Source organism: Leptopilina boulardi, unplaced genomic scaffold, assembly GCF_019393585.1.
Source record: "Leptopilina boulardi isolate dan_hultmark-lab unplaced genomic scaffold, ZJU_Lbou_2.1 LbouV2_273, whole genome shotgun sequence".
NCBI classification, from domain to species: Eukaryota; Metazoa; Arthropoda; class Insecta; order Hymenoptera; family Figitidae; genus Leptopilina; species Leptopilina boulardi.
The window spans coordinates 4,462,321-4,489,348 of NW_026137833.1; the positions used below are offsets into that span (position 1 = coordinate 4,462,321).

At 27.1% G+C, this 27,028-nt stretch overlaps 3 protein-coding genes across 4 annotated transcripts in view; 1 reads left to right on the plus strand and 2 right to left on the minus strand.

Moving 5' to 3' along the window:
* Nucleotides 1-20,868, plus strand: part of LOC127281526 (adipokinetic hormone/corazonin-related peptide receptor variant I-like) — a 35,156-nt gene extending 14,288 nt beyond the window's left edge. The window contains exon 10 of the mRNA XM_051305248.1: nt 20,503-20,868. Coding sequence (XP_051161205.1) covers nt 20,503-20,583 — 81 coding nt within the window. The 3' untranslated portion in view covers nt 20,584-20,868. The remainder of the gene's footprint in view (nt 1-20,502) is intronic.
* Nucleotides 1,950-12,424, minus strand: LOC127281527 (very-long-chain 3-oxoacyl-CoA reductase). Of its 2 annotated transcripts, XM_051305250.1 has the most exons (4): nt 12,191-12,424; nt 8,849-9,233; nt 4,511-4,854; nt 1,950-2,408 (listed from the first exon to the last, which is right to left on the minus strand). In XM_051305250.1, the coding sequence occupies exons 2-4, from the start codon at nt 9,221-9,223 to the stop codon at nt 2,144-2,146; spliced, it is 984 nt and encodes a 327-aa protein (XP_051161207.1). In that variant the 5' UTR covers nt 9,224-9,233; nt 12,191-12,424; the 3' UTR covers nt 1,950-2,143. The 2 variants fall into 2 exon arrangements, with proteins under 2 accessions (XP_051161207.1, XP_051161206.1); XM_051305249.1 differs by lacking the exon at nt 12,191-12,424 and having other exon boundaries at nt 8,849-9,428.
* An 854-nt stretch (nt 20,869-21,722) lies between the features above and the next one.
* Nucleotides 21,723-27,028, minus strand: LOC127281525 (glutamic acid-rich protein-like). The gene is made up of 4 exons (XM_051305247.1): nt 26,770-27,028; nt 26,105-26,301; nt 25,749-25,946; nt 21,723-24,223 (listed from the first exon to the last, which is right to left on the minus strand). The coding sequence occupies exons 1-4, from the start codon at nt 26,950-26,952 to the stop codon at nt 22,576-22,578; spliced, it is 2,226 nt and encodes a 741-aa protein (XP_051161204.1). The 5' UTR covers nt 26,953-27,028; the 3' UTR covers nt 21,723-22,575.

A 27,028-nucleotide genomic window follows, 5' to 3' on the forward strand; every position in this document is an offset into this window, starting at 1 on the left:
TTTTTCTTGTTTAGAATCGATTAATTATCTATTTTTTAATGATTAAAGTAGTAAATAAATTAAAATAATATATAAAATAAGTTTTCAAAGTTGGTCTGTCAAATAACCTAATTTTGGGATTTTTATTAATTAATTACTAAAAAGTGGAGTTATTAAATAAAATAAAAACTTACCGAATGTAAAGTATTTGTGGTGAACTTTCAAATTTTCTTAGCACTTTTTACTTTTTCCATTTATAAATGTAAAAAATCTTGAGTCGAAAATTGTCACTTTGTTGATTTTTCCGATTTTTAATCGCTTGTAACTCTTTTGGTGCAAAATAAAAACTTTTGAAACCTTGTGGAATATTTAAGTTAAATCTAAATAAAAACTCACTTAAATTTTTGTGATGGATTTTGATCGAGATAAGGAGAAAATTTAATTCCAAAATTGTACGTATATTTCCAGGTTAATGTATGTAATTTTTTTAAACTTGAAGTTGGGCCACTACTTCAAAGACGAAAAATTACATACATTAACCTGGAAATATACGTACAATTTTGGAATTAAATTTTCTTCTAATCTTGATCAAAATCCATCACGAAAATTACAGTGAGTTTTTATTTAGATTTAACTTAAATATTCCGCCAGGTTTCAAAAGTTTTTATTTTGCACCAAAAGAGTTACAAGCGATTAAAAATCGGAAAAATCAACAAAGTGACAATTTTCGACTCAAGATTTTTTACATTTATAAATGGAAAAAGTAAAAAGTGCTAAGAAAATTTGAAAGTTCACCACAAATACTTTACATTCGGTAAGTTTTTATTTTATTTAATAACTCCACTTTTTAGTAATTAATTAATAAAAATCCCAAAATTAGGTTATTTGACAGACCAACTTTGAAAACTTTTTTTATATATTATTTTAATTTATTTACTACTTTAATCATTAAAAAATAGATAATTAATCGATTCTAAACAAGAAAAAATAATTTTTTTTACACTTTTAACAATTTTTCTATGTTTTTAAAAAAAGTTTCTAAATGCTAAAAAGGTGACATTTTTCCGCACCTTGTCCACTTTAAATACATATTTTGAGATAAATAATAAAAATTTTAACTTAATTCTTTTTATTTCGTTTCCTAAATATCATAAAAAATCATTTCTGAAAGTACCAAGTTTTTTAAAAATTAGGCCGCAACGACTTTAGGTGAAATATAATGGAATGACCCTTAAAAATATTTTTTCGCATTTGGAATATATTTTTAAATTGAGAATAAATTTTCAAAATTTATAATATACCTATATTTTTAAATTTAGAATATTTATTTTTAAATTAAGAATATTATATTTTTAAAAATACGATATACTTTTTTTTATAAAATATTTTTATATAAAGATTAGAATAATCTGAATTTTACAATAAATTGCATTTAAATAATTTTTTATTTGCAAATTATTTATTCTTAATTTTAGTATATTTTTTCTATTCTTTTTATATACAATTTTGCTCAATATCTATTTGCACTCAAAAAAAAAAAAATCTCCATTTCATCGGTTTCCTCTAATCTTAATTGGATTTTATCTTCTTTTAATTGGTACCAAAAAAAAATCCTCTTCATTTAAGAAGCACGAAGCTGTGTTTAAAAATATTAAATCTTTCGTCTACTAAAATCCTCTCAAAACTATATATATGCCAAAAACTCTTAATAGAAGAGGAAATCGCTAAATTGCTCATTTTAACCCTTAAAAAAACAAATCTTCCACTTTCCATTAGAAGATGATTTTTCCTCTCAATATGAGATTAATTTTTTCCGAATGTGCAATTTTTCCTCTCAATATGAGATTAATTTTCTTTTTGTGTATGTTAAATTGTAAATAGGTTCGAAATATATTCCAAATATTATATTTTACATTTTTCAAAATAATTTAAACAATTTGTTGAAAGGTTCTTTTTTTTATAACATGTGATTTAAAAAAGAAATATTTATTTCTATATTATTAGTTTTGAAGAAAAATATACATATATATATAACGTAAGTAGCAGTCTTTCTAGGAAAATAATAAGTATATATATATATATTTATATATTATTGTTATATACTAAAAATATGGCAATTTTGAATATATATATATAATTTTTTTTTTCACTATTTGTATAATAATCATGATGCACTAGCTCGTTCAGGTACATCACTCACTTCCTCTTCTTGATCCTTGATCTTCTTTCTAATGGCTCTACCACGTACATTGAGCATTGTTCTTACGACCAACCACACTGCGCCCTTTTCGCAAATACATTGCAGTGCACTCATAAATCCCACAATTAAACAATGTGGTGGATAACCCGTTGTTCTTGATTCAATGCCAATTGTCTTTAATTGTGCTTCGACAAATTTCTCAGGTGTTGGCGCCATCCACGTTGCTCTCCTATGAAAAAAAAAATTAGAATTTATTTTCCAATTTCATTTTATTTTATCACATTATTGGGATTTTTATATATTTTACAAAAAAAATTCAGTATCAGAAAAAATAAAATTTCTTGCCATGTTTACACAGATAATATACGTAAGCTTGCAGCAACCTTGCGGCAAGCTTGTCGCGCAATATTGCCAACCTTGCACGACAAACTTGTCGCAAACTTACTGCAAGCTTCAAATCTCCCACCGGACCCTAACTTACATGGTAAAAGCTTACCGAAACATTGCAGTGTAAGGTTACTGCAAGATTGCACAATAAGAATATCGCTAGATTGCTCAAAAAGCTTGGACGGTAAGCATGTAGCAAGGTTGGTGCAAGATTACCAAATAACTTTGCTTTGAACCTAAAAAATTTTTTTTTAATGTTTCGTCTAATTTATATAAAAAAATTAAATAAATTAGACAAAACATTAAGAAAAAAATTTTTCAGGTTCAAAGCAAGGTTATTTGGCAATCTTGCACCAACCTTGCTACAAGCTTACCGTGCATGCTTTCTGAGCAATCTTGCGATATTCTTATTGTGCAATCTTGCAGTAACCTTACACTGCAATCTTTCGGTAAGCTTACCATGCAAGCTTGGGTCAGGTGGGACGTTTAAAGCTTGCTGTAAGCTTGCCGCAAGGTTGCTGCCAGCTTACGTACTATCTGGGAATATATTTTAAAAAAAAAAGTCAGTATTAAAAGAAAAAATTTTGTTTTCGAAATTTATTTCTAAAAAAATATCCATACTTGAAAAATAGTAAACTTTTTTAAAAAAAATTCAACACGGTAAATTTGTAGAGAACCTTTTTCTCAATAAAATAAGCAATTATTTATTAAAATTGAAACAATTTTTTTTTAAAACTCACGAGCGAGCATTTTTGATAAAGTAATAAAAGTTAAATATTGAAGTTATTTTTTTTTACTCTACAAATCGTTATAATGATGAGAATTTTGTTTAAAACTCTTAATTCTCTTGACCTTTAAAAAGCATATATAAATATTGTTTATATACTATATACTTTTAAAAGTTATAAATTTTTAATTATAACATCGACTATTTTTTTAAATACGTTTATAATCAAGTATGGAAAAGAAGCAACTATGTATAAAAAAATATTTAAATTTAACATATATTACACGAACCAGATCATTAAAAAGATAATACGATAAAACCGGTATATTATATTATTTAAATATCAAGGAGCAATCGGAACAAAAAATGAAAAGTGTTACAAGATCCTATAGAGTCTATATATATATATATATTAAATTATTGATAGAGAAATACACCTTTTTTGAAAAATGCAATATAAAACAAAATTGAAAAAAAATATTTTTGAACCTAATTTGTATTTACGTAAATGACTCATAATTAGGTTAGAAAATGTTCTTTTTTCCTCATTAGATATTTTTTCCCCATTATATGCATTCGTATACATAATATTTGATACATAAACAGTATTATGTACAAGTTGTAATATCTTATCTCAATTTTGTAAAGACATTTAGTTTATCTTCGCAGCTACTAATATTACCTCAAAAATATAAAAAAAAAAGTAATTAACTACCTTAAAAATTTTTATTATTTTGAAAAAAAATGTTTCAATAATTTTCTATTTAAAATTCTTTGTTTAGATTATTTTATAATTCCAAAATTACAACGTATACAAAAAAATAAAAAATTTAGTAAAATGACATTCAAAATCAAAGTAGTTATAATTTTTTTCAAGGAAGAAAATATGTGTGATACTCCAAGCGGTGAAAGGGACCTTAGCTGCAAACAAATTTTTGGTTATGTTTGTGTTTTTTTAGAGTTAGCGTAAGCGTCACCATGGAAACCGTTACCATAGCAACTGTTACTATGGCAACCCTTACTATGGTGTACAACGGCAAACGGAGGCCAAAGTGAAACTATATATGGGTTTTGGTCCTGGACCATGAAACCCTAAAAGTAAACGTTTAATCAAGGTAAAACTAAAACATAACCTAAAATTTTTTTTTTGTAGCTAAGGTCCCTTTCACCTTAAAACGTCACATATACTAAATTAGTTGTTATTTAGTAATTCTTACTTAATTTTGGCCATTTTGGTAGCCACTGGTCCAGGCAAAACACATTGAACTGTCACTCCCCTGGGAGCAGCTTCCGCAGCAAGATCTGCACTCAATTTAGCAACATAAGCTTTACTGGCTGCATAAACTGATAAATAGGGACTTGGAATTGCAGCAACAGTTGAACTAATATTAATGACAATTCCACTTCTTCTTTCCATCATTCCCGGAAGAACAGCTCTTGCGACTCCCGTTACACCAGCAACATTTAATTGCAATATTTTAGCCAACGTCTCCTCGGGAACCTGAGTAAACAACTCGGGATGATCGTAACTTCTTCCTGCATTATTCACCAATACTCCCACCTGTTCAATGCAAGAAAAAAATCAAATGTCATATAAAAAAAACAACCTTGCAGCAAGCATTTCACGCACTATTGCCAACCTTAAACGGCAAACTTGCCGCAAACTTCAAATGTCACACCTTGCACCAACCTTGCTACAAGCTTACCGTGCAAGCTTTCCGAGCAATCTTGCAATAATTTTATTGTGCAATCTTGCAGTAACCTTACACTGCAATCTTTTGGTAAGCTTACCATGCAAGCTTGGGTCAGGTGGGACATTTGAAGCTTCCAGTAAGCTTGCGACAAGTTTGCCGTGCAAGATTGGCAATATTGCGCGGCACGCTAGCCGCAAGGTTGCTGCAAGATTACGTGTTATCTGGGAAGGGATTTACTAGGTTTTCACCTTAAAACAACAGAAGTGCAAATATTTTCTCCCAAAAAATTTTTTTTCAATGAAAAATATTTCGAAAACTACACTAAAATCAGTGGGTAATAGAAAAAATGAAAATGTACGCTCTATAGCGAACAGGAAATTGTAAATATTAGCAATTGTAAATATTAGCAATTGCAAATTCAAAAAAGAAAAAAAATTAATGATTATAAAATTTAATAAATGTGCAGAAAGTCATTATAAAATGGAAAAAAAATATGATTATGAAGAAAGTCGAAGTATAACCCAAAAGTGGCATTAAAAGACATGAAAAAAAGTCAGTGGTCAGTTATCCTGCGCTGATGAGAGATGAAGTATATAGTCAATTAGAGAAACTTGCTATAAAACCCAAGTCTCGATTATCCCCACTGATCGCTTTCATGAAGTGATATAACACTTTCTATTCGTTCAAGATGCGAATACATTTTTGTATACCTATACCTTCATTATATGTATATATATAACCGTCTGCTCCAAAGACTTACAAAAGTGAAAATATCCGTAAAGGATATATATATATATCGAGAGTTAAAAATCAACCGATTTTAAGAAGGGATAATTAAAGGTCAATAACCTTTTAGGTAATAGTCTATATAGACGAAAATCATAATTTGCTCGTATTTTTTTTCTCCCTTTCTATATAAGTGACGCTTTTATATAAAATGCGATTTCGCATTTTAAAAAATTGTTACGTTTTGAAATTTATGTTGTATAATATAAATAAATGAGTTATAGATTATGTAAAAGTAATAATCATATTTCAATCATCAATTAATAAAAAAAGTGAAAAATTATTATGAATTATTGAATTAATTAATTTTTCATAAAATAGGGTCAAAGAAACAATTACTTGAATTAAATAAACAATTTCTTTTGAAACGAAGATAATTTTTTTTTTTTTTTGAATCAAAGATAACACACAGGAACACACGGTTTTGGATCCGAGCAACGAAGATCTGTTCCTAAAAGTAAATTTTAACGCTGAATTCGAATCTACAGTCCGTTTTTTTTTACTACACGTCAGGTTTTTGAGATAATTGCAATTTAAAATTTTTGATGCTTTTAACAAAATTGTTATTGTTAATTAAACTATATATATCTACCTATATTACAAAAAGATATCGCCGCCAACGCCGCCGCCGCTGTTCCAAGACTCTGAATATAGCCGCAAGTCAAGAGAAGGGGGGGAGAAGAGAAGGGAGAGGGGGGGGGACTTGCGGCTATATTCAGAGTCTTGAAACGATCTTAACCATTAAATTTAGGGTGGGGGAGGGGAAAAGGAGGGGAAGAGAGGAGGGGGGATGGGGGTTGGCGCGCGAAGCCGCTGTTCCAAGACTCTGAATATAGCCGCAAGTCAAGAGAAGGGGGGTAGAAGAGAAGGGAGAGGGGGGACTTGCGGCTATATTCAGAGTCTTGAAACGAACATAACCTTTAAATTTAGGGTGGTGGTGGGGAAAAGGAGGGGAAGAGAGGAGGGGGGGTGGGGGTTGGCGCGCGAAGCGCGCAGGGGGCATAGCCCCCTAGTATATATATATATATATATTACATATTAAAAAAAATCATAACTTTGTTCAAGGTTTTTGGGGTCGCTGATTACAAGTATGAAGTCAGATTTTTAAAATTCAAAATGGCGGATTTAATATGGCGGACGACTTTTCTGAAAATCGCTTCAATTCAACTAAAACTCGTTACTCGGGGGTTTTGGGGTCGCTGATGACAAATCTGGCATTAGATTTTTAAAATTTTAAATTGAAGATCAACGAGTTTCAAGCAAATATGATCAATTTTTAAATTTTGTCCGCCGTATTGGATCCGCCATTTTGAATTTTAAAAATCTGATGCCATATTCGTAATCAGCGACTGTTAAAACCCCCGAGTAACAAGTTTCAAGCAAATCCAAATGATTTTTTATTTTTTTTTCCGCCATTTTGGATCCGCCATTTTGAATTTTGACGTTATACGGAAATTTAATAATGGATTCGAATTCAGCATAAAAAAATACGTTAAGAAACGCTCTTGTCTTTCTGGATCCAAAAGTTGATCCGAATTTGTAAACATGTGTTATTTTTGTTTGAAACAAATAAATTTTATTTGTATCAAAAAAAAATTTGGCAAAGAAATTGATTTCTTTGAATCAAAGAAATATCTTTTTTCTGAGATGCATAAAATTTTAGGTTATATGTTATAAAATTTTAGGTCGTTCAGTAAAAACTGATTTTGATTTTACATAAAATTATAAAAAATAAACGTTTAATCAAGGTAAAACTGTCAGTGAACATAACCTAAAAATTTTTTGCAGCTAAGGTCCTTTTCACCATAAAGCGTCACATATAATAAATAAATATTGCATATTTTCTCAAAATAATATTCTAGGTTTAATAAATATAAATTATTTTTTTTTACTATACAAATCGTTTATATGATAAGAATTTATTTAAAAATTATTTTTTTCTTTTGTGTGTTATTTTCGAACTAAATTATCACAATGTAAATAAAAACGTGTTTTTTCATACTCCTACACTGCAAAAAGTATAGTGTCTTAAGAGCATTTGAACCTTCGTGACGTCACAAATCATGGCGCATGACACGCAAACTTCTCAGGTATGTGAAAAGCACAATTTTGAATATTTTTTAAAAAAACCTTTTGGAAAATGTTCAGAATAACATAGACTCTGTCTGTTATGTGCGGAAAATTCAAAATTTTGCGTTTAAAACGTTTTTTAAACAATGTTAAGGTCACAAATCATGGCGCATGACACGCAAACTTCTCAGGTATGTGAAAAACACAATTTTGAATATTTTTTAAAAAAACCTTTTGGAAAATGTTCAGAGAAACATAGACTATGTCTGTTATGTGCGGAAAATTCAAAATTTTGCGTTTAAAACGTTTTTTAAACAATGTTTAAGTTGGTTGTCACAAGTAAGGAAAAATACACGAATTGCTTATTTGTAGGCATTGTTTAAAAAACGTTTTAAACGCAAAATTTTGAATTTTTCGCACATAACAGACAGAGTCTATGTTATTCTGAATATTTTCCAAAAGGTTTTTTTAAAAAATATTTAAAATTGTGTTTTTCACATACCTGAGAAGTTTGCGTGTCATGCGCCATGATTTGTGACCTTAACATTGTTTAAAAAACGTTTTAAACGCAAAATTTTGAATTTTCCGCTCATAACAGACAGAGTCTATGTTATTCTGAACATTTTCCAAAAGGTTTTTTTAAAAAATATTCAAAATTGTGCTTTTCACATACCTGAGAAGTTTGCGTGTCATGCGCCATAATTTGTGACGTCACGAAGGTTCAAATGCTCTTAATATAAGATTTTTCGTGATACTTCTTTTTTCACTGTTGGGTCCCGGGACCAATTTTTTGGGTTCAAAAATGTAGATCTTTTTTCTTTGGAACAACTTTTGTTTTTGATATTTTTTACAAAAATGCGTACTTTTCGAGATATTTGCAAATTTCCATACTTTTGGAACACCCTGTATAATTTATTTTAAAAAATGAAGATCAGTACTCTTAAAAAAAAAAATTATTTAAATCAAATAAATAACTTTATTTCAATATATTAAAAAAAAAAATACCTCGAGATCCTCAATGGCTTTGCCAATTTTATTGTAGACTGCCTGACCCTCAGTTAAATCGGCTTCAATGACCCGCGTTTCGACCCCATAGGCTTGTTTAATTTCCGATGCAGCTTCCTTTAAACGGTCCATGGATCTCGACACGAGAATAATGTCGAGTCCCTTATTGGCTAGAGCCTTTGCATAAGCTTTCCCAAGACCGTCAGTTGCCCCAGTAATTAATGCCCATTTACCCTGTGATGCCACATCAATACCTAATCCAAGACCGGGTGCAATTAATTTTTTCCATGCTAAAACACTGGCCCTTATTAATATTCGTAGTCCCACCGCTGCCACTACAACAATTGTAATTTTCTCCCAACAAGTCAACGGCATTTTGTATTCGCTGAAAAACATAATTTTTCACTTTTTTTATTCACTCAAAAAATAAAAATAAAAAATTAATATAACTTTTTTTTAAAAAAAAGGAAAAGAAAAAAAATTTTGACTTTTTAGGGATAATTCTTTTATTTAAATTCTTGTTAAACTCGATTATATTTTCGAGGTTTCAACCACACGAGGTGTACAATGAAGACTGATATATTCTTATCAGTAGACAATTATTCTTGACCTGTGAGTGTATATTCTAAAGCTTGTCAGCATTTTTTTTTTTTTTTTTTTTCACAAACGTGCGTTACTCTATTAATTCCGTTAAGGTGAGGTTTTTCATAAACTCATATTTACGCGTTAAATGCATAAATATACAATAATATAAATCAATACCAGGAAACGAATAATTTTCCTTCTTCAGTTTAAGAAATAAAGTAAAGAATTTTTTTTTTTTTTATGAAATTAAATTATAGTTTTATATTAATTTATTTTAATTTATTATTACTTTTTTTTAACTATTCTAGTTTTTTTTTTTATTTAATAATGGGAAAAATTATAAATTTAATAATTTTAATTAATAATAATTACAAATTAAATATTAGATTGCAATTAAATTAAAATTTGTTAATAATAGAATTTTAAAGACATAAGAATCCGAATAATATAATTAATTCATTAAATTCAATGTGATGAAATATATGATAATGTAATTTTAAAATGTATATTTAAAGAAAAAAAAGAAAACGTTGCATTATTTAAATTAAATTAAATTCTCAGAATTTTCGTTTTTATATATATATATATATATATATAGACGTGAACATATTGAAAAATTTAAAACTCATTAAAAGAAATAAATGTAAAAAAATAATTATGTATTGAAAAAATTATTATTTTTTAGTTTATTCTTTCATTTTACAACAACAACAAAAAATGCATGTCTCACAAATGACAATTTTAAAAAGTAAAAAAATAAAAAATCAATATTTTTTTGTCAATAAATTATAATTTATTTATGAAAATAATATTTTGTTACATATAATATAAAAAAAAAAATATTTATAATATAAAAATTAAATTAAAATTAAAAATTCTTTGTTTATAAAAAAATGTTATCAATTAAATTATTAGTTTGCAAAAAAAAAATAATAATTTTCAACTGTAAATTTTCAAATTTCATTTATTTACGAAAAACACATATTATTTGCAAAATGTACTATAATAATGTTTGAATTAATTTAGAAATTAAATTTGATTTCATGAAACTTATGTAAAACTAAATAATCTAATTTTGAAAGTATCATTATATCCGCAACGAAATTGAAAAAAAATAAGATTAAATTTTAATTGCAAAAATTTAATGAAGCGAAATTTTGAAAAGAACCGGTTTCTCTTAGAACTAAATAAAAAAAAACTGTAAATTATATTAATTACTTAAATTAAATAATTATAATTGATTATATATATACCTATATATATATATTATTTAATAAATATTTTTGCAACTAAAAACAATATTTAATTTACTAAATTTATGACATTTTTTTTTTATTATTAACAATTAGGGTAACTGCACCAGTGGTGGATCAATTAAGCCTACTAAATTTATTATTTTGACTTTAAAGGTGTACAGATTTCTTCAGATGAAAAATATAGGGTAATCTTTACAATAGTATGAATTAACAAGTCTCCAAGGACACTATCGTGTAGTTTTCGACCTGCTTGTAACGTTTACACCCCCTCACACTCCCATTCAACAATAAAATGACATTGCTCCAGTCGTGGATCATTTACCCCTTTACACTACACAAAAATAACTTAATGATGTAAATTTTTTTCCAAAAGTATTCTATATGGAAAGAATTGATTACTTTCTACTCTAAAAATTAAAAAAATTTAGACTAAACAATTATTTTTTAAGATTTCATGTGAAAAAGCATAAAATCAACAATTGTTGTATTGCTCTGTTTTCCTAAATATTTTCAAATGATTTTATTTCATAAAACTTATCTATACACCTCCCCTAAACTATTGAAACATTTAGTTCAATTAGAAATAGCTTATTTTAACCTTTTTAACGCTGTTGATCCACCATTGGTGCCTGATCCACCACTGGTGCATTTACCCTATTTTTAATTATTGTTACTAATAATAATTTTATTAATTTCTTTTAATAATAATAATTAGTAATAATAATAATAATAATAATAACAATAATAATAATAATAATAATAATAATAATAATAGCATTAACAATTATAATAATATTATTAACAATTATTCATGGAAAATTTTTTTATTAAAAAATTAGATAATTACAATTTTTCCAACTAAAATAACATGATTCATATATGTTTTTTATTATAATAAAAGAACTTTGAAAATTGCAAAAGAAAAAAATTTTTTTTAATTTTAATATTATAAACAATTTTAAAATGCGTTTGATGACAAAAATAATATAAAATAAAAATTTTTAATTAAAATGATTTGAAGTGCAAAAAAAATATTATTTTCCTAAAAAAAAGAGAAGGGGTAATATTTATTGAACTTAAAATAATTATAATTATTAAATTAGGTACTATAATTTTAATTATCAAATTACAATAATTATTATTATTTAATTTCAATTAAATATTTGTGTGAAAGAAAATTAATTCAAAAAAATTTTTAATGAAAAAAAATCTCTTTTAAAAAATAAGAGAATTTGAAAGATGAAAAAAATTCGAAATGGTAACAGTTTCTTACCAAAAAAAAGAGGGGGTAGTAGGGGCAAAAAAACGTATACGAAAATGGTTTTTTCTCTCAATAATTAAAAATTGCATTATTTTCTTTCAAAAATGTAAAAAATAATTTTTTTTTTTTTTAAATGCACCACATTGGTTGAAACTGAAACTACACTATATCGATGGTTTTGCATTGTTTTATAATAAACAAAAACAAATATTGAAAAAAAAAACTTTCTCACTTTCTCACCTCTCACTAACATTCGTTGCACACAAACAATCCTTTAAGATTTATTTTTTTTTTTGAAGAGAAAAAAATTTTTTTTTTCCCCCTCTAAACACTATTTAATTAAATTAAAACAGAAAAAAAAAACAAAAAAAAAAAAAATGAAAAATGACTGTTATCGAATCGTGAACACGACGGACGTCGCGACGTCCTGATATCACGAGTCGGTCAAAAGCCCGCGCGGTCGATGCTTGGGAATCTCACCTTGCACTGCGCGCGCGCACACTCACACACACAGACAATGTCAGGGCTGGGGATCCCCTTCTTCCTTGATCTCAAACGCACGGCTCTTTCTTTGGCACACTTAAATCCAATCGTTCGAGAGTCTGGATTGTAACTGAAAACTAGGCTATTACTGATTTTATGTGTTTTTTTTTTCTCTTATTAAAATCAGTTTTCATTTTTTTTTTCTTTTTTCTATTTTCAAAGTAAAAATATAATTCTGCATTTTTTTTTTTTACAATCTTTCATTCGCAAAATTATTTTGAAAATTATATTTTTACTCATATATTTGTTATTAGTTTTCAAATTTTTTTTATAAATTTTTCAAATATCTAACTTTTGTGTAAAAAAAATTTTAACAACAAAAATGTTTTTTTATAAAATGATTCAATTTAATAAAAAATCTGCAAATAATATAGTAAAATTTTGTTTTACAAAAATTACACTATTCTTATTAATCGAAATATAAATTATTGTATTTATTATACAAATTTTTTTTTTTTCATTGAATTATTAAAAAAATCATTAAATTAAAATAAGTTATTAATATAATAATTTTTTTAATATTATTAATTCTTATAAACTAATTGGAATGAAAGAAAATACAAATTTTCCATAATTTTTGTTTTGTAAATTTGTTTTTATTACGTTTTTTTTACTACATTCGAATATTAAAAGAAGTGCATTTATTTTATTGTACGAAAAAAAATAGACGAAGATTAACACTTTTGAATAATATAAAAATGTATGTTTACATATTTGTGTGTGTGTGTGTGTGTCAGTATGTGCTTCACGAAACGGCACTTGTCAAAAAGTGAGAGGATTCCTAAAGATCAAACAAGATGTTCCTTGAGATATTGACCTACTGATGATCATACCTAAGTCGGTTAACTTATGCAGGAATCCCTCCCATTCGGTTCAACGGTACTTGTATATACAATAATCATTTCACGATTATATATCATCAAAAGAAATTTATATTTATATCGAGTAATCATTTACTTATTAATTATTAACACGACATTCACAATATAATATAACCAATATCAAATGTTCATACTTAAGAAATTACACAAATATAATATATAGATGAATTCAACATTTTTTTTAATGTATATATATATTAATATATAATTATAATATAACATCATATAATATAATTATATATATACAAAAATAGATTCTTTTTTACCCAAGTAAAAATGTATCATCCGAAATTGAGCAATATTTTTTGAAAAAATTTCCCCATACTGGGTCAACAATTTCACTATTTTAAAATTGCCATTAGATTCGTTATCAGCGACCCTGAAAACCCCCGAGTAACGATTTTCAAGCGAATTCAGTGAATTAAAAAAAAATTCGCCATCTTGGATCCGCCATTTTGAATTTTTAAAAACTGATATCAGATTCATAGTGAGCGACCCTAAAAACCCCCGAGTAACGATTTTCAAGCGAATTTGGTGAATTTCAAAAAAAACAGCCACCATATTGAATCGGCCATTTTGAATCTTTAAAAATTGACATTAGATTTGTAATCAGCGACCCCAAAAACCCCCGAGTAACTATTTTCAAGCGAATGCGGTGAATTTTTAAAAAAATTTCCGCCATATTGTATCCGCCATTTTGAATTTTTAAAAACTGATACCAGATTCGTAGTCAGTGACCCCAAAAACCTCCGAGTACCGATTTTCAAGCGAATTTGGTGAATTTAAAAAAAAACAGCCACCATATTGAATCGGCCATTTTGAATCTTTAAAAATTGACATTAGATTCGTAATCAGCGACCCCAAAAACCCCCGCGTAACTATTTTCAAGCGAATGCGGTGAATTTTTAAAAAAAATTTCGCCATATTGTATCCGCCATTTTCAATTTTTAAAAACTGATACCAAATTCGAAGTCAGTGACCCCAAAAACCTCCGAGTAACAATTTTCAAACGAATTTGGTGAATTTCTAAAAAAAAAATGTCCGCCATATTGAATTTTTAAAAGCAGACATTAGATTCGTTATCAGCGACCCCAAAAACCCCCGAGTAAATATCTTCAAACGAATGCAGTAAATTAAAAAAAAATTCTACCATATTGGAACCGCCATTTTGAATTTTTGAAAACTGATACCAGATTCGTAATGAGAGACCCCGAAAACCCCTAAATACTGATTTTCAAATAAATTCAGTAAATTAAAAAAAAAAAATCCACCATATTGAATCCGCCATTTTGAATTTTTGAAAACTGATACCAGATTCGTAATCAGCAACCCCAAAAATCCGCGATTAACGATTTTCAAGCGAATGCAGACAATTTTAAGAAATTTTTCTTCCATATTAGATTCGCCATTTTGAATTTTTGAAAACTGTCATTATATTTGTTATCATCGACCCCGAAAATCACCGAGTAACGATTTTCACACAAATTTTGTGAAGCTTTAAAAATATTTCCACCATTTTGAAATCCACCATTTTAAATGTTTAAAAACAAAAATCAGATTCGTAATTAAGGACCCAAAAAACTATTAAACCATATTGAAATATAAAATTTTCTATATGGAGTAAATTGAATCTTTTTGGTAACGATTTCGGCAAATTAATTAATCCGTAGAAGTGCTAATAGTGCTCTTGTTTAAAATTTCGGACCAATTCTAGATTAAATCCAAACAGATGAGTTCGAAAATTGTACGAAAATGATCCGCATTAGTCAGCAATCAATTCAGACGATAAGACAAATACGATATCAGTTCGGAATTAACACGAAATCAAATCCGGAACAATCTAAATTTATTTCGATCAAAAAGCTTAATTTGAAAAGAGTTTAGAATAATCCTTATATTAACTATCCGCAAATAGTACGCAACAATTTTGATTCAGTACTGTCAGAAAACTAAATCCAAAATGAGACCGGAATAATCTAAAATCTTTATATGGAAAAATCCGCTTATAGTCCGTATTAATCCGTATTTAATCTCGCGAAAAAAATTCTAATCCAAAATGAGTTAGAAAATATCTGCAATTAATATGTACAAAATCAGTTGTCAGTGTGCACAAAAATCTTAATCAATAATAGTGTATGAAATATTTAAAAATCTGTTGGATTTAGTCAAGTCAATGAATCCGGACTCGTGTTGGATTAAGATATTAAACTATATCAATTAAAATTAATTACTAATTTCAAATTTTCACATACAATTTCCTGATTATTCCAGACACACTTTAGATTAAGTTTTATGATCAACTTAAAATCGAATTGTTACAAATGATTTCATAGATTCAATGCACTTAAAAATCTAAATCCGAAATGAGTCTGAAATAATCAAAGCCCGCAACAATCCAATTTTAATCTGGTTTTTCTGCTTTCATTACAGTTTCTACTTCTGTCGGAAGAAGCAGTTCTCACAAAGTTAGCCTCCTTTGATCTTTTGACCTATGGTTACTAAACATTGATTTAAATTCTGAAATCAGGAATTAGTTCGTTATTAAGTCCGAAATTAATATCTGTGTGACTAGTGCCTCTTGTACAAAGCATCCAATAGTTGTACGCCTTAAGCAATTTAATAGATTGCATTCTAGTCCAAGTAATACTGCAAATATTAGATTCAACAGATTAGAATTTGACATCTGCTTCTTATTTCAATTTTTCCCTGATCGTATTGAAACAATTCATGAAGAACAAGCGAATTTTCTGCCAATTAATGATGCTCAACATTTCTTCAATAAAAGCAATCAACGAGAAAGTGTATCCAATAGCCATAACGTAAGTAACTATCAAAAATAATTTTTCCTTTGTGACTTCTTCTGGTGCAAGCGGTTGATACTGTGGCTTTATTGTATTACTGTCAAATAATTTTCCCAGTATACCAGATTCTGAGGCTCGCAAGATTATTTCATTGAAGCGACCAACGTATGGTGAATTCCATCTTGATATCCAGCTTTGCAAGGAATAAAACAAAGGTTCCTGAAGAACTTTCATATTCAATTTTTGTTTTTTAGCACCGAATTTCATGATTGAATCTTCCGCATTAATTAAAATACAAGTTACATTTTCATAATTAGTCAAGTAATGAAGGCAGGTCCATTCAGTTCCTCTGCCAGGAATTCCAATAGCTTTTTTGCCTAATTCATGAATTTCAAATACAGGACTAGACAACAGACTTTTAGTAACATATTGACTTACCATAGGTATCAGAGATGACTTAACCAGTTCTTTGAGAGTTGTTATTTCCGGTTCAGATTGCAGACCAAGGTCCAGAATCACTGAGTAAAAGTAGCTTGTATAGGCGATGCAACTCAGTATTATTGTACCAAAAACAATTCTTTCTACTAATTTTTCTGGTTCGTTGGAGATCGACATTCCCATTATAATTTGACTGATTTTAAACGTTTGCCATGTGTTTTTGCTGAATTTTAACAAACAGGCTGTAATTCGAATGAGAACAATTGCACCGGCGGTTACGCAAAGCATGGTAATCAATTCCTGTGAGACAACGATAATCTTATTAGTTGATTTTGTACTTTTTGGAATGATGGCTTTCACAGAACTTAACTCCGTAATGCGGATTATTGGAAGAGATATACGTCCACTAGCATAAAACATATTTCCTCGCCTTAACATCATTTCCATGTTTTGTTGGTAGAGAACTATTGGCACCATGTCAGTGGTTGGGCCATCGAGGTAAAATATTTCTTGTTCGCAATTCATACCTTTTGAAATGAGATCGGCAAATTTTTCATTACTTTCAGCTGATATTTTAGAAATACCAATTTGTGTTTCCGCAAAATACAAAAATTTTAATACATATCCATGAAGATTTTGCAGTTTATTTGAAAACCATTTTGTGTTGGCCGTTATTTCTTTAGTGGAATAGGTTTTAGTAAAAGGATTCAACTCATGTAAAACGGAGTGATTGAATTTATCTCCTGATGATAATCCTCGGTTTTCACTTTGTTGCGTCATTACAATAAGATCGAGAAAATCATTTTTCCAACAGTTAATAAGCAATGATTTGATTGATAATAATTTTCCCGGTGGAAGAATGTTAACCAAACATTTTGGAATTGGTTCTCCTCTGGAGAGGTGTTTAAGTTGTTCACCTACAATTTGCATTTGTGCCATTGTTTTAACTGGATTGTCATTGAGAATAAAAGCAAATAATGTTGTTTTCCATGGTCGTTGTAGTGATGACGGATAATTTGTTTCGATAAATTTAAATTTAAATTTCGAAAGACTAATGCTCAATATTGGAAAGTTCTCCGATACTTTTTGGATAAGAGGATTTACTCTTAAACTTGAATTCATAAAGTGATCATCGATGACAAACATTACCTGATACAATTATGGTATAATTAATAATCAAAATAAAATTAATTACTATAACATATTATTTTGTTTATATATATATACAATTCCTTTAGTTGTTAGAACAACATAGAATTTTATGTTGACCCATTAAGAATGCTTGCATTAAAAAGTATTGCAAAATAATTATCTAATTCTATGAAAGTATTCTAACTAGGAACCCAGGTGCGAATAAGATATAAGGCCATAGTTGACGTAAAATTTAGCCAACCAAGATTTTATTAAAATTTTTTAAACATTGTTTCCCGATGTTTTTATAACAGTTTGCCAAACTCTGTCCAGTAGATCTAAATTCTCATCTGGGAATATAGAACACAAATTTTTTCTAAATTCTAAATTACCTGGTACAATTTTGATTCTTTCATCAGGTAGTTTATTAATCCGTCTAGGTCACCATTGTTGGATGGGTGTCCCAGGGCGCCTGATCCAATGATTATTAAACATAAACTGTATTTTACAAATTTCATCAGACATTTTAGGGTAGAATTTTTGATATTCCACGTCATTTACTAAAAGTAAAGTATAACTTTGTCCGAGGACAAGTTATTTATGTTGTCGTTTTTGTCAAGAACTTTTTAAAATGAAAATTCACTAAATTATTGATGTACCCTTGTCATAATTTTCTACATTTTACAAAAGATACAATCTTTTTAAAAAGGTGAAAATGACTCTTAAACACCATACAGAATGCCTTAGGGTATCAATTACTGATCGTTTTGGTTTATTTTAAATTTGTTCTCATAGATAAATTGCTTTTTGTTAACATTCAAAAATCGATCCATTTCTGTAGGTTTCCTATGTCCTTGAATTTTTTAAAAATACAATTTACACATTATTCATTGTAAGCTAAGCTTTTCTTAATATTTACAATTTTTGGTAAATTCAAATAGATAATAATTTCTAAAATTTTCGGATAAATCAGTGAAAAATAAAGCTACTGAAATTTAAAAAACAAATTTGGAGTTGGAATATTTTATTTAAAAAAAACTTTGTTTTCTGGTTTCTTTTTCATTTCATAATTATAACTTAATTTTCTATGTGTAAATGTTGATCAAAGAATACACCACACATAAATAAGGAAATGAAATTTTGCAATATCATTATATTTGAAAAATGAATTATGTATATAGATGTTTTTTTTGCTTTACATATTGGTTTTTTCCTTCGATGTATAATTTCTATTTCTTTGCGCTAAACTATCGTATATATATATAGTATTCATGTTTAACTTGAAGTCATAATTAAATTCTTGATACTAAGTGTTTGAACTGAATTTTAAATACCCAGTCTCTATTATACACTATGAATTTGTAATATTGTGTGTATATTGGCAGCATATAGAAAAGTTTAAACGCAATAATATGTTTTTTTTGAATTTTTAACAATTCGTATAAAATAACAACACCGAAAAAAAATATTCTGAAATTTAGAATATATACTTGGCATTTTCTAATTTTAAGAATATTACATACTACATTTAAGTATAGAATATTCTAAAATAGGTCCCAAGTATATATTCTAAATTTTAGAATATTTTTTTTCGGTGAATAAAATGACAATAAAATAACAATAAAATAAAAAAAATTAATAACAATTTAATTATACACCCAGAAAAAAGATTTCTTTGATTCAAAGAAACCAATTTCTTTCACAAATTTTTTTTTATTGATACAAAGAAATTTCTTTGAAACAAGTCAAAGAAATTGATTTCTTTAAATCAAAGAAATCTCTTCCCTCTATGTGTATATTAATAAATTGTCTTAATTCAAAATTTAAAGGCATGTGTATATCGTATATATTCAAATTGAAACCGCAAAGAAAGTAGTTTTGTTGACTTAACATAAACTGTTTGATTACTTAAGGAAATATATCCTATATGTATACATTACATTCACAAAAGTACTAAAAAGTATTTAAATATATGTATTTAAATCGACATTTAAATAAATTCTCATAGTTGACATTTAACCGCACATGGTTATAATATTGACACATAGTGTATAGATAAATAAAAGAAACTTAATTTTTACCATAAAATATCTTTTTTTTAATTAAAAAACGGAAAGGTTTTATATTCAATTTAAATAAAATTTAATTGAAATTTAATTTAACAAATTATACAACCATACTCTCTAAAAATTTGTATCAGTGAGATTTCACTAATAAAATATAGTTGGAATTTAGTAATTGAATCAGTTCAGAAAAATTTTCACTTAAATTCAGTTACATTTAACTACTGAAAATCAGTCGAATTATTACTGATATAAAACGGTCGATTCTGCATTATCATTAATCGGTAAAACAAATTTGACTGCTTCAAATGATAATGTAGTCAACTCTGCATTATCTTTAAACGGTAAAACAGATTTGACTGTTTTAAATAATTGTAATTCAGTCAAATCTACATTATCATTAATCGGTAAAACAAATTTGACTGTTTCAAATGTTAATGCAGTCAAATATACTTTATCATTAATCAGTAAAACAGAATTGACTATTTTAAATTGTAATACAGTAAAATCTGCATTATCATTAATCGGTAAAACAGATTTGACTGTTTCAATCTGTAAAGTAGAATTCTAAAAAGTTTTAATGAAATATAACTAAATTTCAGTGGAAAATTTCACTGAAGTTATTCAGATAATAGGTCCGAACTCCAAAAAAAAAATATTTTTATAAAACTCAATTGTGGATTTCTTTGTTACAGAATCCTAACATACAGGAAGATGTCATAAAGTCATCGTCTTCTTTAACTGCAAAAGTCACTGAAGATAAAACATTTGTATAGTTAATTTCATCAGAAATGTATACAATATATTTAAAAATATAACATATAAACGAATTTTTAAATTTCCAAAGATTTATCAGTTTAAAAATAATATTGAAAATATTTTATTAAAAAATATAATTACCATATTCGATTAATTAAATAATTTCAAAAATTGCACAAAACATTTAAGAATTAATCTCATAATTATGTGTGTGATACTAAAATTATAACAATAAGAGAAAATATTTATGAAATGTTATTCTAACATATAAGTGCATGAAAAAGTAAATTTAAAAAAAAATTTAATATATTTAATGTTATAATAATCAGCTGTGATAAAATATATCTATTTATTATTAATTTAAAAAATAAAACATTTTTTTCTCCAAATATTAAATTTATATTTTAAAAATGCATAATTTCAACAAAAAAAAAATTTTTTCATGAATATCTCATAATTTTGTTAAATTGGCTATTTACAATTGTAAATTTTCAAAATATACATATGTATTAACAATGAAATATGTGAGCACGCAATGCTCGATTTGAATCTCAGGTTTCGTGTTTTTTGCATTTTTGTTTTTTAATTTTAATAATAATAATAATAATAATAAGAATAATAATAATAATAATAATATATATAATTCTATAGACACTACTCCTATAAATATAAACAATAATAAAATATTTTTCCTTTTACATCCCTGACCACTTTCTCTCTATTCCGTTACTCGATACTTTATATGCATTCACAGCATCTTGGAAAAGTATATTCGACTCGATAGAAAGTAGTTCCATCAGACTCTCACGTTTGCTTTTATATTTATTCACATATCCAAAAATGAACATACATTTAAAAAAAAATTCTTATTACATTCTTTCTTTTATTATTTAATGAAATTATTAATAATTAATTAATTTGTAAAATTAATAAAATGTTATAAAATTTTATATACGTATCTATATTTATTATGTAATTATTAATTGGTATTCATTAATTAAATTAATTGAACAAAGAAATAAAATAATTTAAATAAATCACAGTTTTTATAAAAAAAATAATAACCCATTAACGAAACCATTTTTTATAATTTAGAAAAATTTATAACATTTTTTTTAAACATATTATATATGAATGAAATAAAAAATACTTCAGCAAGATTTGATTTATTGTATTTTAACTGAATGTGATATAATTATACATTGAACGTCGTAAATATTACAAAATGTATTCATAATCTGTATAATATAATAAATTTTTAAATAAATAAAAAATAATTATCCTTTTTTTTATGTATTATATTAGGTGATTAATAAATCTTTTAGAAATACATTTCAAAAGAAATAAAAAGTTATTTAATTATTCCGATCAAAATGTATTTTTTAACTTGAGAATATTACGAGTGCCGAAATGAAGGAGTGGGGAGGATCGTATTCTCCCCACCACTATTTACTAGCCGCGCGCACGCGCACTTGAAGACTGAATGCAAAGCAACGCTAATTCAGATTACTATTAACTATTAGTATATTTGTAAAAAATTTCAACACAAATTTGATTTAAAGAAATTTGTAATTCATAAAAATAGACTAATTCCAACTTTGGCGGATTGGAAAACCGGATTCGAACCCAATGAGTTTCGAATTTAGTTAGCTTTGGTTAAAATTTCACTGTTAATCCATTAAATATGATAAAAAAAATACTATCAGTTTGATTAATTCAAGAATTAAGATAAATTAAGCTCCACTTTATTAATTATTAATTGGAGCTTTAATTTAACTCAATTCTTGTACAATTTAACTAAGCTAATAATTCATCAGTATCAATTAATTTTTTCATATTTCATAGCACCAAAATCCTTTAATCAAAATTAACCGCAAATTCGAACCACATTCAGTTCATAAACCCAGTTCTCCAAATTCACCCTAAAATCAAAGTAAAAAAAAAAAAAATTGGAAGACAAATGAAAATGAATTCACAAAGGAAGAATTCTATTTTTCCACCTGTTGCCCTCATAAATCAACAGTTCTTATTTCCTTTTCTAATTCGGGATAATGTTTCTCGCCACTTTTCACAATTTCACGACCCCCCATCATCATTACATTATGATGTGCTTGATGCATGGCATCTAAATAAAATCGTCGCCAAAGTGCTGCGTCTGTATCAACTTGTTTTGTCCAATCTGACCATTCACCACGACTCACTTGTCCGTCTTGCATTTTTTGAATTTCCTTAATAAGTGACTGTAGCCAAACACTCCAATTTTTTGCCGTTTTTGACGTATGATTCAACCATTTTGACCAATCACGAACTTCAAATGATTCAACTTGCGCTGGATATTTATTCATTAGATTTACTTGTGATTCAGTTAAAATTTTACTTAACCAAATGGCAATTTTTCCTGTCATCACATCAATGAGATCCTTTGCATTATTTGTCATTAATTCAGAATCATCGAGCATCACTGCATTGTAACATTTTTCATAAATAGCCCGATGTATACGATTTACTATTGGATCTTGTCCCATATTTTCCTCATCGGCTTCCATTGTTTTGTAAATGGTACTGAATATCTGCATAAAATTAATGAAGGGCAAATCGGTTTGAAAAAGTTTTAGTGAATCGTATTTTCCATCGGTTTCTGGTTTTTCGTCTTCTTTATCTGTTTCTGTATCTTCCTTATCTGCTTTGGGTTTTGCTTCATCTTCTTCTTCTTCTTCTGCATTTTGTTCTTCAGTTTCTTTACCTTTGTCATCTTCTGCTTTTGCAGCCTCATCTGCTTCTATCGTTTTATCCTCATCTGCTTCTTTAGCATCTTCATCATCCAATTCTTTAGTATCCTCTGTGGGTTCATCAATAATCTCATTAACTGCCTTCGTTTCATCTTCCTCTGCCAATTGTGCATCAACTTCCGTTTCTTTTTCCGCTACTTCAGGTTGTATTTGAGACTCAGTTTCCTCTACTTCCGGTACTTTTTGAACACCTTTGTCTTCTAATTCCATTTGTGCATCTTCATACACTGTGCTTTCGGATTTCTGCCGATCACTTTTCTTATCTTCTCCATCATCTTCGTCCTTAACCTTCTCTTCCTCATCCTCCTTTCCTTTACCTTTTTCACCTTTATCACCCTTATCATCACCATCATCATTATCATCATCGTCGTCGTCACTGTCATCATCTTTATAGAGTCCATCGTCTCGAATATTATCCTCGTCATCAGTTTCCTCCTCATCTTCCTCACGTTGTCTTCTCGCTCGTTCTTCTTCACTTTCCCGATGTGCCTCGGCAACTTCACTATTGACACCCAAAATCCAAGAGGAAATAATATCGGCGAGAAAATGCATTTGTTGAGAACGACGATCACCATTACCATTTGTCGGTGTGTAATCTAATATTCGACTCAAACGTCGAAGAATAATTTCTCCAATATCCTGATACTCTTCTTTTGCCATTGGACTTTGCCAATCAAGTATGCTTTTTACAAATTTTTCCGCCATTTGATATTGACAGCACACTGCCACAGGATCATATTGTGGTTGATTGTTATTGTTTATCATTTGTTTTTCAATTTCATTTTTTTTACATTTTGCATGTCGTCTCGATTTTTTCCTTTTTCTCTTTGGACGACATTTTTTGTCACGTAACAATTTACTCGTCTGCCTGTAAAAAAAAAAATGATTTTACATTCATAATTAAAGAAAAAAAATAGTATTAGAAGAAGATTATGGCAAATTATCGACAAACGTAATGGCGGATTTCTATATTACCGACGATCGATAATGCAGTTAGCCACAATCGGTAATGTAGATATCTTCCTTATCGATTGTAGGTAATGTAAATATCTTCCTTATCGATTATCGGCAATGTAGATACATAGTTGTTTTACGGATTATACATTTATTTTCTAATCACAGTGTAAAATGACTGAGCTATCGATAATAATTATCCAAGATCAAAATTACTAAAGACTAAATTAATTAAAATTGAATAATTAAAATTGGTAGACATAATTTTGCAATTTTTTTTTCTATTTTTGACATTTGATTTTCATTATAAATACTAGAATTCAGTAGTAGAATTTTTTCCTCCTACAAAAATATATTCATAAAGAATTTATTTTCCCGATTTTGAAAAATAGGTAAAAGTAAAACACTTTTATTTACAAAACATAAATTAAATAAAAATATTTTACTTTTACATATTTTTCAAAATCGAAAAGCAATTTTCTATATAGAAATTATAATTCCTGTAAAATATTATAAATATTCTTCGAAAATGAGAATAAAAACAAATATGTCGGCAGTTATCTATATTACCGACCATCGATAATGTAGTTATCTTCATTAGCCGCAGCCGGCAATATGGATATCTTCTTTATCGATTGTCGGTAATATAGATATATAATTATTTTACGCATTGTACGTTTATTTTTTAGTTATAGTGTGCACTAATTAAGATATCGATAATCATCAGAGATCAAAATTTCACCTAAAACTAAATTAACTTAATTACTAAGTACAAAATTAATTATAATTAAAAAATTAAAAATAGCGAATATAATTTTGATATTTCAAGTTTTTTTTTCATTTAATTTGAATTCTACTTTACCGACAGCATAAAGATTAGAAACTCATGTAGAAAAAATGTCACATGAATATTCTTTCAATTTCATTCCATTTGAAAAATGAAATTATAATTCAGTAGTAGAATTTATTTGCTTATATAAAAGTATATTTATATATAAAATTATTTTTTTCTATTTTGGAAAATAGGTAAAAGTAAAACACTTTTATTTATAACAAATAAATTAAATATGATAAAATAATAATATAAAATATGATTCGGGGAATGATAATAGAAGCACATATAACGGCAATTACCTACATTACCGACCATCGATAATATAGTTATTTTTATTAGTGGCAATCGATAATATGAGTATTTTTCTTATCGATTCAGTAGTAGAATTTTTTTTTACCTATCTTCCAAAGTCGAAAGAATAATTTTCCATAGAAATAATAATAATAAATATCAATTAATATTAATAATAATAATTATTGTCATAATTATTATAATTATTTTATTATTATAATTATTAATATTATTATGTTGTATTAAAAATAAATTTAACTAATATATAAAATTATTGGTAAGAAAAAAAGAAAATAAATTAATTTTTTATTACTCTGGAGATAGTGATGATTCAGTTTCAAGCATTGTTATCAAATTATGTAATAATAATGGTGGCAATGTATTAGAACAATCTTGAATTGTTCTTAAAATATGATGTCTTGTTGGTTTTGCAAGTTGAAGAATTCGAGGTGAAACTGGCGCTAATTTTCGAACCACTGTTTTTTGTAAACAAGGCGGTGGACATATTTGTCTATAATAAAAAATAGAAATAAAATATATAAACATTTATTTATATCGATGATATCGTTCTATAAATTCATACGTATATATTTTTAAAAAAATTCGATATATAGTATATAGATTTTTTTATATTTATTTTATATATATTTATAATGCGTGGCTTATCACTTGGGAGTTGCAAGGATATCGAGATGTTCTTTTTTTGTTATACAATGCCGTGGAACAGGATTTGATTTTGGTGGTTTACATTCCTTTTCAAAAATATTCATAGTTCTCCATTTTTTTTCTTTCTCTAATTTCATTCTCTTTTTAGTCGTACAACAATCTTCATCATTATCATCATCGTTGTCCACATTCTTCTTCTTCTGTTGTTTCATTTTTTTTTTGGTTATAAAAACATAATTAATTAAAATTTTTTTTGCTTTTCTAATTTTTGTAAGAGCATTTACATTGTTTAATAAAATAAAGAATACAATTTTTGTATTATAGAAAAAAATATATAGGTATATTCATAAATTTACACTGAAAAAATAATTTATATTTGATTCAAATAATCGGTAACTTGACTATTATTAAATAAATATTTACTTGAACCAAATAAATATTTCCTTGAGTCAAGTAAATGGTATTTGTTTTAAATATGTAGAGAAATTATTGGTTCAAATACAGTTTATTTAATTCAAATAAAAATTATTTCGTTCAAGTAAATATATTTTTTTGATAACAGTCAAGTAATCGATTATTTGAATCAAATATTTTTTTTTTTTAATAATAATAATAATAATAATAATAATAATAATAATAGTGTTATTAAATAAAATTTATATAATCACTTTTGTGATATTTCTATTTTTCAATTTGGAATTTTTTTCCTCAATTTCATCTGCCTGATTTTTTATTCCATCACCTTCCTCTGAATTAATAAAATCTTCATTAGATTCCTGATTTTTTTCCACCTCATCCTCTTTGGGAGTGTCAAATCCCTCATTTGTAGGTTCATTTTCATTTTCTTCCATTTTTTTTTTATTTATTGATTGAAAAATTTATTTTTTGATGAAAAATGAATTATTACTTTTTTGCTTTAAAGTTTCA